The 14166-nt window shown below is 52.7% G+C and overlaps 2 protein-coding genes across 2 annotated transcripts in view; both read right to left on the bottom strand.

The window, feature by feature from the left end:
- Positions 1 to 5946, bottom strand: part of LOC106722844 (zinc finger protein 768-like) — an 8489-nt gene extending 2543 nt beyond the window's left edge. Inside the window, 2 exon segments of the mRNA XM_025216710.1 lie at positions 1589 to 1675; positions 5871 to 5946. Of these exon segments, the coding sequence (XP_025072495.1) occupies positions 1589 to 1667 (79 nt within the window). The 5' untranslated portion in view covers positions 1668 to 1675; positions 5871 to 5946.
- A 2504-nt stretch (positions 5947 to 8450) lies between these two features.
- Positions 8451 to 14166, bottom strand: part of LOC102380515 — a 6260-nt gene continuing 544 nt past the window's right edge. Inside the window, exons 2-12 of the mRNA XM_006034680.3 lie at positions 13608 to 13744; positions 13156 to 13284; positions 12753 to 12832; positions 12497 to 12598; positions 12307 to 12403; positions 12010 to 12117; positions 11463 to 11598; positions 10947 to 11041; positions 10636 to 10788; positions 9680 to 9827; positions 8451 to 9017 (exon numbers count right to left, since the gene is read on the bottom strand). Coding sequence (XP_006034742.1) covers positions 8929 to 9017; positions 9680 to 9827; positions 10636 to 10788; positions 10947 to 11041; positions 11463 to 11598; positions 12010 to 12117; positions 12307 to 12403; positions 12497 to 12598; positions 12753 to 12832; positions 13156 to 13284; positions 13608 to 13744 — 1274 coding nt within the window. The 3' untranslated portion in view covers positions 8451 to 8928. The remainder of the gene's footprint in view (positions 9018 to 9679; positions 9828 to 10635; positions 10789 to 10946; positions 11042 to 11462; positions 11599 to 12009; positions 12118 to 12306; positions 12404 to 12496; positions 12599 to 12752; positions 12833 to 13155; positions 13285 to 13607; positions 13745 to 14166) is intronic.

The raw sequence follows: 14166 nt of genomic DNA, 5'->3' as shown, positions 1-14166 counted from the left end.
CTGGGGCTCGCCACGGCCGCACTGGGGCTTCTCAAATGCCCCTCTCTGGGGCTGGGGTCTATGCACCCCGTGTGCTGCACCCGCTGGCGTCCTCACACTCCGCTGTGAGTCCCCTATGAGGCCTCCTCCAACCCCTTATAGCCTCACCCAAACCACCGGTCTTAACAACAACAAAGCAACACAAACTTGAGCCTCCTGGCTATAACTCAAACATAAGCCGCCTGGCTACAACAACATTGCTCAACTCCAGTCAAGCAGTACCTGCCGTTAGGCTTCTACCCACATCATTACTCCAGGAGCTCCTGCCTCTCTAGGTGCTGGCAGGGAACTGCCTCAGGCCTCTGCTTCTGGGCTTTATAAGGGCCAGGCCCTGCCCCTTCCGGCCAGCTGATTTTCATTAGTTACCCCGGCAACCCACAGCTGTGCTCCCTAATCACTGCTAGGGCTCCTTCCTTAGCAGTTTTTCCTTCTTCAGGCACAGGGCACCCCAGTGCTCTGTGACAGGGAGCATCACCTCCTTTGATCTATTAGTCATGCACCTGCTAATGTACGACAAGGTGTAATTGGCCTTGTTGATGGCCTCGTTACACTGCTGGCTCATGTTCATCTTGGAGTCAACTATGACTTCAAGATCCCTCTCTGCCTCTGAGCTGCTGAGAAGGTCACTCCCTAACCTATAGGTTTGCTGGGGGTTCCTCCTTCCCAGGTGGAGTACCTTACATTTATCTTTATTAAATTGCATCTTATTTCTCTCTGCCCATTGATCCAACCTGTCCAGGTCAGTCTGAATCTGCTCCCTGCCCTCCGGTGTACTAACTTTGCTCCATAACTTGGTATCATCAGCGAACTTGGAGACGTCCCCCTAAGCTGGTGTAAGTGATTCCTCACCACATAGTGGTCTCCTGGCATCTCCATGTCCTCAGAGCTGTGGGGCTCCACCTCCCTTGCCCCCTCCCTTTGTTCTTGCTGGGAGGCCCTGTTGTTTTTGGGCACCCGAAATCCTTCTCCAGGAAGGCAAGAAATGGACTCTGGGTCAGATGTGCACTTGTGGGCTGTTTGCCCCAAAGAATATTCCCAGATTCCACCTCCAGCCCCCTCCAAAGCAGTAAAATTCCTGCCCTAGCAGTCCAGGTCTCAAGAGACTCTGCTAATGGGGAATGGAGCTGTGTAACCACTGCCAGGAGCACACACAGCCAGACACTCCTCATCCAACAGGCTACCAAAATACATCCAAAGCAAGTGTTTCTTCCACACAAGTGGATCCAAGAGAGCTGAGCCCAGTGCGGGTGAGAGAACCAGGGATTAGCTTGGGACTGGCGTGCACCAACCAGGGGGTTCAGCTTGGTGGAGAATGGGAGGGTTTCGTTAGCCAGTGCAGCAAGATTAGACTTTGAAAACTGCATTTTGGGGATTGACTCTGTGTGGTGAGTCAGGACCAGCCACAGTCATAGAAAGGACTCCAGGGACAGCACTGGACATGCCATGTATCTTATTTTTAGAAATGGATGCAGTTCCAGGCTTTCAGGATCCCTGGACAGTCCTAGGAGATGATCTAGAGGTTTCAGAGCTGATTCAGCCAATCTCTCACCTGTCCAGGGGTCTCCCGGGATCTTTCTTTCCTCCAAGCCCTGGAGATATGGGACTTTTGGCTCCTCCTCTTGTGCCATTTGGAGATCTTGGGAATCAGAAAGGTCTGTTAAGGGGAAAAAACCCCCCAGGTAATTTCAGGTGAAGTATCTCTCCATGGTGCCTTTGCTACCAAGAATATCCAAAGACTGCAGTCCTTCCTGAAGGACTAGCAGGACTCAGAAGAGGACTTGTCTTTGTTACAGACAACAAGAACATTCAGTTATGGACGATGGAATAGAAAATGTACAATAGATATGAAACCTCATGTGTCATGGCAGAAGACAACTAGCAACTGGTTCACAGCTTCCCCTCTGGACTGCTTATTCTACTGGATGCTGGACTGGTTGGCCCACTGGTCTGACCCAGTATGGCTAAGGTTCAATTCCACTTCAGTAACATGGCAGGAGAATATGATGTTCACAAATCCATAGATAAAGCCCACATCTATATTTCCTCCTGACCCACCCCAACCGGGCGCTTCATTTCATGAGGAAAAATTACTAATTTTGAGGCCTGTTTCACTTTCCCACAAAGTTAAGATAACTGGTGTATCTCAAGAAATTGAAAAAATTCAAAATTATTATTTCCTCTGGGTTTGGATTCAGGCCCTTGTGCTATGGCATGCATTAGGATTGGCCCTTTCACCACTATACAAACAAAAAAACAGAATTTGGATTTATCCTTAGAAAGCAGGGAAACATTTTATAAGGCAGGGAAAGCATTAAAGTGATGGTGAAGCCAAAGGCCTTGCACAGAATGACAGAAAACATGTCTAGAAACTGATAAGCCTTACTCTTCCTTACCATTTGTGATCACTGAGGGGCTTTTTATGCACCCCTACCATAGGGTGCAGCGATTTGAGAAATGTTGGACGAAACACAATTATTTTTTACCAACTTTTTGTTCATCAGCTTTGTGGCCAAAATATAGATCCTTCTGAGCAATTGTCCTTTAAAGCAAGATGTCCTGAAGTGTCATAGGGACAGAAGAGCACAAGTCCACGCAAAAATCAGGAAGCCCCACTGAGAACCGATAGGTCTCAAGCTCCTACATGATTTTAGTGCTTTTGAAAATCTTGGCCCTACTTATTTTAGTAATTTAAGGTCCTTAGTGACTTCATCTGCACTTCCTATAGCTGAGAGAATGCTTGATGGAGGAGGAATTGTTTTGCATTGTTGTCATAGATAAGGCCCAGAGTCTAGAAACACCTGCTCAAGTGCTTAAGTTGGAACCCATTACTGGTCCTAATGGTGACTTCATGTGTGCAGAAGCTAGACCTGTGCTGGTTTCAGTGCTGGCAACTCTTGCTGTTTTCATTGTCACTCACATGATATTTGGGAACTTTTCTTAAAGCTCTTCCTTCTGGAGTCAAGGGATTAACTGAGAATTTCTGCTCCAAGTATAGAAAACAGAAATGATGATAGCCTTCCTGGTGGCAAAGGCAGGCTTGAAAATATGAAGCAAATGTATACTAGAGGTCTTGAAAGCAGAAGACAAAGGAAAAGGAAGCCAATATATATTATAATGCCTCTCCCCTCCACCCCCCAAACAACAAACTCATGGTTTTATTAGCTTAGCTCACAGTTTTCTGAGGTCCTGACACACAATTTTTCACTCCTTAGCATTGGCAACGGGATGGCTTTTCCAGGCCTTTTTCTTTAGTACTGCCCCTGACCTTCCACTGCCCCTTACGTTTACTACTAGTCATTGGATAAAATGGATTGAGAACAGTGTGGTGGGAACATTTCTGTCCCAGTAGGAAGAACAACTGAAGCTAGAACCCAGGACCTGTGGCTTTCCAAGCCAACATCCACCTCGGGCTTGCCCTTCTCCTCTTGGCTCTTGCTTGGCTTCCCAGGAGCTAGTTTTAAAAGAAGCATGGGAGAGAAGCATCAGTAATGCATAATCTGTAGTGTGGTGGTTAGGCTGCTATACTGGAAAGTTTGAGATATGCAGGGTCAAATTCCTTGTAGGTAAGGAACCAAGAAGTCCATGTTTCTGGGTAAGCGCACTAAGCACTCTCCTGTTCTTAGAGCTAAAACAGCAGTGTTAGATCTCCTGAGCGCATCTACATGTGTGCTCTAATGCACATTAGCCTATTTTAATGCACATTGAAGTGTCACAAAAAACCGTGCGCTTTCACTAATTCACATTAAAATAGGCCAACGTGCCTTTTTCTAGTACCTCATCACAATGGAGGTACTAAATTGAATGTGCATTAGCAAAAGTGCATTAATGAAAGTGTGGATGCGCCCTCTTAATCTAACACTCACAAATCATGGCTTTCTGGCTGGCTACATTTCCATGATTTAGATCCAAGTATGCATCCAGAAACAGCAAAGGTACATAGCTGCACATATGCTCAGCCAGCACGTAGAACTACTACAGTGACTCATTCTATGTGCGCACACATATGCGTCCATGCAAGAGGGGTAAAAGAATAACTACATATGTGGAAGTGCTAAAAAGGCCACTTTTACAGCTATTCCTTGCAATGCATGCCTTGTGCTAAAACAGAAGCAATGTTTACAAAAAGCAAGTACAAAACCATCTTGGTTAGCATGGGGCCTGGCATAAATTCCACAAGCAAACTCAAACCATTTGAGATGAACAGCAGTTTCCTTTGAGCTCCTTCTGTTTGCTATATGGAAGAATATTTTTGGAAATGGAGACTCAAGCCAAATCCCCACAAAACAATAGTCACTGCATTCTATCTCGGTAACAGGAATGCTAAGTATACCCTGAAGGTAACTTTCTTATCTCGGAATGAGGCTGGACTGCATGCTAACCTTTCACGACCACCTGAAGAAGGTGGCTGCCAAGATGAAGGTAAGGGTCAGTTTGGTCCAGAAATTGGCAAGCACAAGCTGGGGAGCATCAGCATCAGTATTACGGACATCAGCGCTGGTCCTTGCATACTCTGTAGCCAAGTATTGTGCACCGGTATGGACCAGGAGCAGTCACACTTGACTTGTTGACATCCAAATGAACTCTGCAATGCGGTGCATCACCGGAACCCTCAAGTTGGCACCAGCACCTTGCCTGCCTGTGCTGTCGCACATCGCTCCTCTACCCATTCATCACAAGGCAGAAACTCTACAGTACGTCCGCAGAATTAAGGAAACCAAATGTTTCCCCATCCACCAGGACCTCAATAATGCCCCTCACCGTTGCCTAAAGTCACACAAGCCTTCTGGCTCCACGTGCTTAACCTTCAACAACATGGCATTAACCCTGATGAAGCTTGGAAAATCCAATAGAGTTCACAGGAAGTCCCAAGTGAACATCTTGCATAGATTCAATGCAGAAGGTCCCTGGCTTTGATCTCCCATAATGGTCATGGGCAACTCTAAACTGTATCTGCACAAGCCACAGGTGATTCAGACACTTGATGCACAAATGGAAAATTTAAAAAAACTCTCCAGTGTGCGACTGTGGTCACCCAGAACAGACCATGGAACATATGACTCAATGCCCGATCCACAAATATGAAGGAGTTATCACAGCAGTACACTCTGCTGATCTTGACACAATTGTCTGGCTCAGTCACCTAAATGAAAAATTACAGTTGCTGTTCTGTATCTACATCAGCCATACAAAAGAAGAAGCTCCTTCTCCCATGAGTGTTGCTTTTGATTCTGCTCTTTATAAAGCCAGGGGGGCTTGGTAAGAAATGGGTGTAAAACAATGAATGGATCCCTCTCCACTGTCCAAATGCCTCTCTGCTCTGGGCTCTCCTGCAGGCTTGAGAAGGAGCTGCCTCTATGGGAGCCAGGAAGGGAAGGAGACATGAAGGGATGCTTAACTCCAAACTCAGCTGCAGTGCTCCAGAAGGGACTGTTACAGTCACAGCGAGAAGTAGCTCCCACTAGATGCTTCTCAGCTGGGCCCCTGGAAGCACACAGGACCAGGCAGAGAAGCATCCCAGACCAGATGAATTCAGTTTTAAGTCCCATCCAGCACTGCCCTCTGAGCCAGGACAGTAAATACTCATTTGCCTGTGGGAGGATGTCCCTGTACATTGATCCTCCCATGCAGTAGGTCTGGCCTTTCCAGCCTCCCTCCCAACTTCTGTCTCGCGCTCTCCCTTCTCCTTTGCTTGGGATACTTAGGGCAGTCATGCTCCCACTCCTGCCAGTGCTAAGAGCAGCTCTGGGAGCAGAGATGTGCGCAGAGGGGCGGTGTGTGGAGAATCACTGTCCTGCCCATCCCTGGCACTTTCCCCAAGCTCTCTCCATTACCTGGAGTCTCCGGCTCAGCAGTTGGTGTTGGCAGAGCCCAGGGCTGCCTTGAGGGGGGGCAAATACCAGCCAGAGAAAGTCCCTGTCCAAGGCAGTGTTGTAGGTCGAGTTGGTATTGTGAGACACAGGAAGGGGTTGGAGCAGCTGAGAGCAGCTGTAGCTGGTGCTGGGAGGAGGGAAACAGGAAGGGGGGATAATAGAGATTAGCCTGCGTGGCTGCTGCACTGGTGGTGGTAGCAGGAAAGCCTGATACAAGATGCTGCTGCTGCCTCCCTGGCCGTGCTGGCTGAGCTGCTGCTGCCCCAGCACAACCCTAGGCAGGGGCCAGGCCCTGCTGACACTAACCCCAAGCTGCAGCCTGGATGCACCCACAGACACAGCCTCCCTCTGTACTGCATGGGGAGAGTTAGGTGCTTCAGGAGAGAGGCAGGGGGTGCTTGGGGATATCGGACCAACTGTCCAGCAGTCTAGTCTGCTGTTGAGGAGTGCCAATAATGCCTTCCAGCATAACAGCCCAGCACCCAGCAGAATATGGTGCAGATCTAAAGAGAGCTCTTGGATCAGGGGCCTAAATGATCCCCCGCACCATGAATTAGGAGATCCTAACACTATCACTGTGGCATGCAGCTGGGGCTTGGCAGGGCAACAAGCTGTCAGCAGGTAAAAATACAGTTCAGATTTCTTTTAAGTGCATCAGTTGAGGGCAAATTTCACGGGCTTTTTTTTTGTTTGTTTTTTGGGGGTTTGGGGATTTTTTTTAGGCTCTGGGTTATGTTTTTAACTTTTTTTGTGTGACAAAGCAGTTATTTTACCCTCTTCATGTATTTGATTTATATGCTTCCATCCCTTCCTTCCCTACCAAAAAAAGAAAAAAAGGCCTAGGGCAGCTTATAATAACATATCCTCTGCACCAGAGGTTGGATGGTGCAAGGAGTTTTACCCCCACGCAAAATATGTGTGTGTATGTATGTGTGTATACCGTACACATTCCTATCACAATATCCTCACCGTGCCCTCAAGCTCCCGCATGTCGATCACCATCACCCTTGGCTGTCACAGTGATGCAGCCTCTCCCCTTAGGGGTCAGTGTGGACAAACTGAGCCGTAAGCTCCCAGTGCAGCACTGTGAGGAAATGTCCCAGGGGCATCCAAAGATATAAAAGCAGCAGAGTTGGGCAGTGATGTTGTCTTTTGTACAGTGTTGGTGAGAGCAGTATTGGGAGCCATAACCAGGTCCAGGGATTGCATGTGGGAAAAGGTGGGAAATTAGGAGTGGCGCCTATAGGAATCACAGCAGTGACTCTAAGTTTGGTGAGAACAGCTCCCAGCAGGGTGTCAACAATACAGCCCATGAGCTGGATCCAGTCCCCAGAGCCATGTCCTCTGGTCTGCAGGGCTCCTGGAGGGGGCAGGAATTTGGAGTGGGACAAGCGGGTGAGGAACCGCCACTGAATTGCAGGGTGCGGAGCCGCCATGGACGTGTGCTGCAGCTGCAGCGCTGGGGAGTGACTGACGGCTGCGTGAATCCCTGAGGCTCCCTGAGCTGACACCGATCTGCTCCGACCACGGGTGCCACTGCTCCCACAACTGCAAGCGGGGGTCTGGATCCAGACTGTGCAGATCCCTGCAAACCAGATCTATCCCTGAGTGCCGGGGGGGGCTAAGTGGGTTTATTCCCAAGGGCACTGTTTATTCAAATGGAAAAATCTCTGAAGATACCTGTGAGGGATACAGAGCTGGGTCTTCCCATCCCACACCAAACAAACAAAAAACAAAAAAATCCCAACCCCCTCAGCCCCCAAGACTGAAAGATCTTGACTCTGGTGACTTTGTACAAATATTAGTCTGGAAGGGTCCCCATGGATATGGGGGGGAGAGGGGGTTATCCCCCTATTTCAGATAAGACTGTTATAAGGGCCTATTTGTAAACACTGTGCTTTCACCAGAAAAATATACTGGGTCCTGCTTATTCAAATGAAAAGACTCTGGAGAAACCTGTTTCAGCTGGGATACACAGGTGGGCCCTTCCCATCCCACTTCAGTGCCTTGAGCACCACAAAGTCTTTGCTGTTGCAATATGCTCATCTCTCTTATATTTCTTCCTCTGGCCTTCAAAGAAATAACAATGTGGAGCACAGTTATTAGTTGTGGCCATGGGGGTCTGTGCCTGAAAGCTAGCAAAAAATATTTTTTCCAGGTATTTAGTTGGTCTCCTAAGATATATCACATCTACCCAAAGAAACTTGCCAACATGGAGCAGAGAAAGCTTTTCCCTTTGCAACTTTCTTGAAACACCTCCCTGACCACCCAAGGTTGACTCACTGAGGAACACAGGCCTTTCCCCATGAAACAGTCTTAGCAGCTTTTCAGACAGCTCGACTTTGACTTCCTGAGCTAAAAATGCCAGGGTTATCCTGTGTGTTGTAGACCCAGTTTTCTACAGCAGTGGATTGTCTTTTCTTTTCTTTCCTTGTATGTCATGAGCTTGTATTTCACACAGGAATATGAGATGAACACCGACACTTATAAGAAAAGGAAACTAAAGCTTAACTTTATTATTCTACATCTACTCTTAACTTCTATGTTCAACATTGCACATTATTTGTGCCTTTGCTCTCTTCTCCCTGAATGGCCCATGAAGGGCTCGAAGGCAGGCTACTAACACAGCAGACGCCGGGATGGTCTGACTATGTTCCAATGCCTCAGAGGAAGGCGAAAACCCCCCAGAAGTTGGTTCCGTAAATGAAGGGGAAAAAATTCCTTCCTGGCCCCAAACGGCGACCGGCCAAAGCCCTGAGGCAGGGGTCACAAAATGCCGTCCACACAACAAGAGCATCCTCCACTTGGCAACCTGGGCACTACAAACTCGTGGTGCCTGGTCTTTCCCCAGCTCTTTGCAGGGCCGGGCTGGAAGAAGATGTTCAAGTTCTTCACCCTGAGGGTGTCTCAGGCTGCTTCTCTGTGCAGAGGCTGAAGTGGCTGTGGAGGACGGCTCGGACTGGATGATGACTTGTCAGTCGGTGATGTGTGTGGTGGCTTCGGCGCTGCTGCAGCTTTTCTATGTAGTCGCCGGGCTCCCGGTGAGGTTGGGGAGGTCGTATTTACTCAGGGAGGTGCCTTCAGGGTTGAGGTGGTCTGCAGGTGTTGCTATGCAGTGTAAAAAAAGGCAGCACAAGATTAGATCCATGCATTGGGGCCGTGATACAAGGCTGTGATGTGAGGAGGTGGGGACTGAGAGCTTTCCCAGGACACAAAGGCCTGAACATGTGAATGAGGGAAAACACAATAGACCGTGCTTAGCATCCTGCATGGAAGAAGCTGAACGTCTTTAGGCATCACTGCCCAGCCACGTTCAAGACGAGGTAGATGCTCTGAATGGACAACCCCAGCCCCAAAAAGGCCATGGCTGAGAGAGCTGGAAGCAAGGGAAAGCAGGTCTCCGACTGTGTGAGTCACAGCAACATTTAACAGGAGGCAGAGGGTCCCCCCTGTCCTGGGGTGGCTCAGCCACTTGGGAGAGGTCCCGGGGCTCCTTCATAAAAGATGGCAACACCCTGCAGGCCCACCCATGCCGCCCGGGGCAGAGGGGAGGTTTCCCCAGGGGCAGCAGGGCACGAGGAAAGGGTCCAGCCAGTGAGAGAACCAGAAAGGTAAGACCTGCGGAGGACGGACGCTAGGACAGGGCTCTCTAGGGCAGAGGGGAGAATTGCCCACACGGGGCAGGGAACAGGTTTGTGTTAGTGCCAAGAGCCTCCCCATCCCTTCCCACTGATCCCTGCTCCCCAGGGGCAGAGGGGACAGGACAGTACCTGCAGGAGCAAGTGTGGGCGGCTGGAGAGAGGCGAGGGCGCTGGAGGAGGTGACCAGCAGGCTGTGCCCTTGCAGGTCTTGAGGCAGCTCCTTCAGGCAGGTGATAATGAAGAGCTTGTTCACAACCCGAATGGGGATTTCTTTCTCCTGTAGGGGCACAAGAGCCTGTCAGAAGCCTCTGCTGCCCCAAGGAAGGACAGGAGATGTGGGGAGGGGTCATGTGGCAGGGACTGGTCTGAAACCAATGGGTTTTGGCAACAGCCCAGAGAAATGGGGGCAGGTTCCCAGAGGGACCTTTTTTCTGAGAGTCGTCGTGAAGGCAGGGGGTGGTGGCCTGGGGCAATGGGGCAGATCGACAGTGCCAAGTGGCTGAATCCTCCATTCTCCCTAGAGCAAGTGCACGGCTGGGGGGCAGCAGGAGAAATACAGCCATGTAGGGCCCTCTGCAACTCCTAAGGACTCCTGACTGGAGGCTGGGAAAGGAAAGCTTGTCCTGATTGAGACACTCTCTGTATCTTTGTGCCCTGACCCAATGGAAATGACTTGTGCAAGGGACAGGCTGGTGCCATCCTGCCCAGGAAGGTGAATCCATTCCTTTCTCCAAGGCACTTGGCAGGCCTCCCATTCATGGAAAGACCAGTTTCCTCATAAGGCAGGGGAGATTTCAATCTTACAGACAGGGGCAGCCTTCACCCTCTGCTGAAGTGACTGGCAGGGTCATATCTTGGGATATATAAATATATATATAGTTCATGGATTCAGTTAGCCTATGATGTGCAAATGGATCCCGCCATGAGCTAGAGCTCAGACTCCAGTGTGCAGTGACCTCTCTCTGCTCCATGCTGTCCCCAGGCAACAGGTGGTGATGGGATGAGAACGACTTTACATGGCATAGAGCCGAGGGGCCCTGAGCTCACTCTCCTCCCTCCCCTCACTCCCCATTGTGGCTGCTGACCTTGTGCTCCATCAAGCGGCTGGCTTCCCCCAGGATGGCATACAGGAAGACCAGTCCAGCTTGGCTGATGTGTATTGGTCCAGTGTGAACAGCATGAAGGGCCCTCTGCAGGAAAGCTCTCCTTTGCTCCTCCAGCAAGATCTTTCTCAGCCCCTGAAACAGGAGAACACAAGGCTGGGTACAACCCACACACAGGCTCCATCTCTGGGGCTGGCACCACATCGCCCTGGACACTTGCAAGGCTCTAGCCCACTGCAGGAAGACCCCAGCACCAGGCCTTTCTCCGCACTCCTTCATCACACCATCCTCACCTCTCCCACTCTTGCCAGGTCCCTGTACTTCTGGACCTGGCTCTGCTCGTTCTGGCGCTTGCACCGCAGCTCCTCGGCCCCTCGCATGTCTTGGCCTAGGTCAAGTGGAGACACATGGCTCTGAGCTGCCATCCTAGCTTTGGTGCTCAATGTCCACCCAGTGGGGCTCTGGCTGCCCTTATGGCACCATGAAGGGCAGGACCCAGGCAGGGAGGGCATCGTTCTGCAGGAGCCAATGTGGACCAGGTGTCCTGGGACCAGTCTGGGCTGGAGGCCTTGGGATGCGCTCCCTGGTGCCCGCATGGGACACCCAAAACAGGTGCATAAGCACAGGCTGCAGGGCCACAGCTTGGAGCTGAGGTGGAAAGGCCAAAGTCATTAATGCTGACACCCTGAGTTGTTCCCAGGTCGGGAATGGACAGAGCGGGACACAGCGTCTGGCCCAGCACCTGGGATCAGGCTTTTGGAGGGAAACCGTTGGCATGGGAGCCTTGTACTCCAGCCAGGTCTCCTTACCCCTCTGATGAAGGAGGATTTGAGCGAGCAAATACATGCACGCCCTGGCCTTGCAGCTGATGGTCTCCTCCGGGTCGTTGATGGTAAGACCCCGGCGGGCTGCCATGTCCCCAACCTCCGGTATGTCAGGGGAGCCCTAAGCAGGGGGAGAGGAGTACGGAGTTCATGCATGTCCCACCTTCCTTCCCCAATACATCCCCAGGCCCGGCTGTCCCTTTCCACCTCCCCACATTACCCAGCAGGAGGGCGGGGAGGCAGAGACCACAGTGCCAGAGCATGACACCCCTCTCTTCCCATGGGAACCTGCAGCCCAGGGACTTGCTCAGGGCCCCAGGATCACTCCCCGTGCCTCATGCTCCAGGGCTAGTAGGCCCCAGGACCAGGGCTGACCATGCCTAGAGCAGGTCATGTAAAAGACACCCGTAAAGAGCCAGAGGGCACCACTGAAGCCCTGGAGTGAAGCTCCTTGTCCAGCCCGGACCCCACTTTCCCAGGAGGGCCCTGGCAATGGCAGGGGACCAGGACACTGAGGCCATGGCTCACTGACCTCAAATTGTGGGAGGAGCTGCACAGCAAAGGCAATGGTGTCGGTGATGATCTTCATGCCCAGTGCACGGTGCTGGGCATCCGGCGCCTCAATCCACGATGTAAAGTGCTGTGGGAGGAAGATGTTAAGATCAATGGGCATGAGCCCTGCCTAACCCAGCAGCCGTGGCACCATCCTCAGGACCCGAATTTCGAGCTTGGGCTTGACCATCTTCCTTATCCTTTGAGAGAGTCTTGCTGCAGTGCACACGGCAGGAGCTGTCCCGGCCCGAGCGCAGCCCCTCTGCATGGTGCTCACCTCCCAGATGGAGTAGAGCTTGCCCAGGCTGGGGGCGCTGGACAAGACACAGCACAGCAGGCCCTCCAGGTACTCCTCGTACAGCCGCTGCATGACCGGGAGGCGGTCCCGAGGGTCAGTGCCACAGAGCCTGGGGCCTCCCCTGCCAGGGGGCGGCTTTTGGGACATGGCAGTGGGAGGGGGACCTACCTGGTTTCGACGGGTCTCACGCCCTATGGCCAGGAAGCTCTTCTCCACGGCGGCCCGCAGGAGGCGCGACTCCAGCGCTGGCTCCAGGCTGAGCTTCGGGTCGCTGTCAGGAGAGAGGAGACTGCGTCAGATTGAGCTAAGTGGGGTGGGGGGTGGCACTGGATTGGGCAGGAAACAGCCTGAAAATTTGGGGCTGAGCGGTGGGCATCCCCCTGGTCCATGGCAGAGTGAGAAGAGTCGGGCAGAGGCCCCCGTACCTGAGGCAGCGGATGGCATCTATGCTGTACGCCAGGATGTGTTTTCGGTCGGCCTCCACTGAGATGGTCTCCATCAGGTCCTGTGAGCCCCAAAGGGGACGGGGAGGTAAGGATCAGCCACATCCCCCACGGGAGCCCACCCAGTGCTGCAGGCGCAGGCAGCAGGATCCCAACCAGGCCCCTCCCACCCACCCAGCTGGGCTGGCCCTCTGCCTCCCACGGCCTGGCAACCATGGCACTCAAACCTCTCCTGATCCCACCAGATGCAGGATTGCCCAGCGCCCAGGGCCAGGCGCGCCTGCCCTTCTCCCTCTCATCCTGCCCCACCTCTCCCCTCCTTCCTGGTCTCACAAGACCCTATTTCCATTCCTTCCCTCTCCCCACACCATCCCATGCTGCTCACCACGATCCTCTCCAGCACAGCCACTTTCAGGGCCTCCAGCTCCACAGCCACCTCTCTGCTCTGGTCCGCGGCGATGGTCAGGCTGATGATGGCCAGCAGGAAGCGCTGCCTGTCCTTCCCATCCAGCATCTACCAGGAGCGAGACCAGGGCTAAAGCAGGCTCTTAGCCAGGGGCCTCCTGCTCCTCCCCAAACCCCCTGTGGGACTCAGGCCTCCTCTGCCCCCACGGTGCTGAGATGCATCTCCTCGGGGCAGGCGTTGTAAAGAGCAGGGCAGTGTCCGTGGAGGGAGGGACCCAGCTGGGGCTTCACAAACACCCACCTCGAGCAGCGCCCCTGGGCTGAGTGTGTCCCCTTGCGGGCTCTGGGTCCCAGGGGGTGACCTCCTGCCATGGGCCGCATGGGGGAATGGAGGACTGAGTGGGTGCCGGCTCCGCTGGGGCAGTTTCATACCTCCCCTGGGTCCTGCAGGTGTTTCTTCACAAGGAGGAGGGCAGCTTCTTCCGGGGCCCTTCCATCTTCCTCCTCCTCCTCCTCCTCTTCATCCTCCTCCTCTTCCTCCAGCTCCTCGCCGGCCGGGCTGGGAATCACTGCACAGGGAGGAAAGGGGAGAGGTTTCTCGTGTGCCCCTGAGGGGAAGGGAAGTAGGCTGTGGGGGGCAGAGATGATATTGTGCTCCCTTCGCCAGCACAAGGGTCCTGTGCCTGCAGGAGTCTCACATGGCTCCTCTCCATCAGACTCCTCAGCCCCTGCAATGTCACGCCCCTTCTGAGATGAGACTGGGCTGTCTCCTCCCCACCACAACAGACCCTGGCTCCCCCTTCACCCCACGCAAATGAGGTTGCACTATGACACATGGACTAGGGAGGTTTGTGGCTCAGCCCCCTCACCTTGGCCAGGATCCCCCTGCCCGGCCCCATGGAGGGTCCAACTGGCCTCGCTTAGTGAAAGGTGCTGAGACCTCCGGCCCCAGCGGCTCCCCTCCCCCGTGCGGGGGGCACCGGGGGGCGGG

The sequence above is a fragment of the Alligator sinensis genome, unplaced genomic scaffold (assembly GCF_000455745.1).
Source record: "Alligator sinensis unplaced genomic scaffold, ASM45574v1 scaffold1391_1, whole genome shotgun sequence".
NCBI classification, from domain to species: domain Eukaryota; kingdom Metazoa; phylum Chordata; order Crocodylia; family Alligatoridae; genus Alligator; species Alligator sinensis.
The sequence above is the reverse complement of the archived record's forward strand: the minus strand, read 5'-3'. Positions and strand labels throughout refer to the sequence as shown.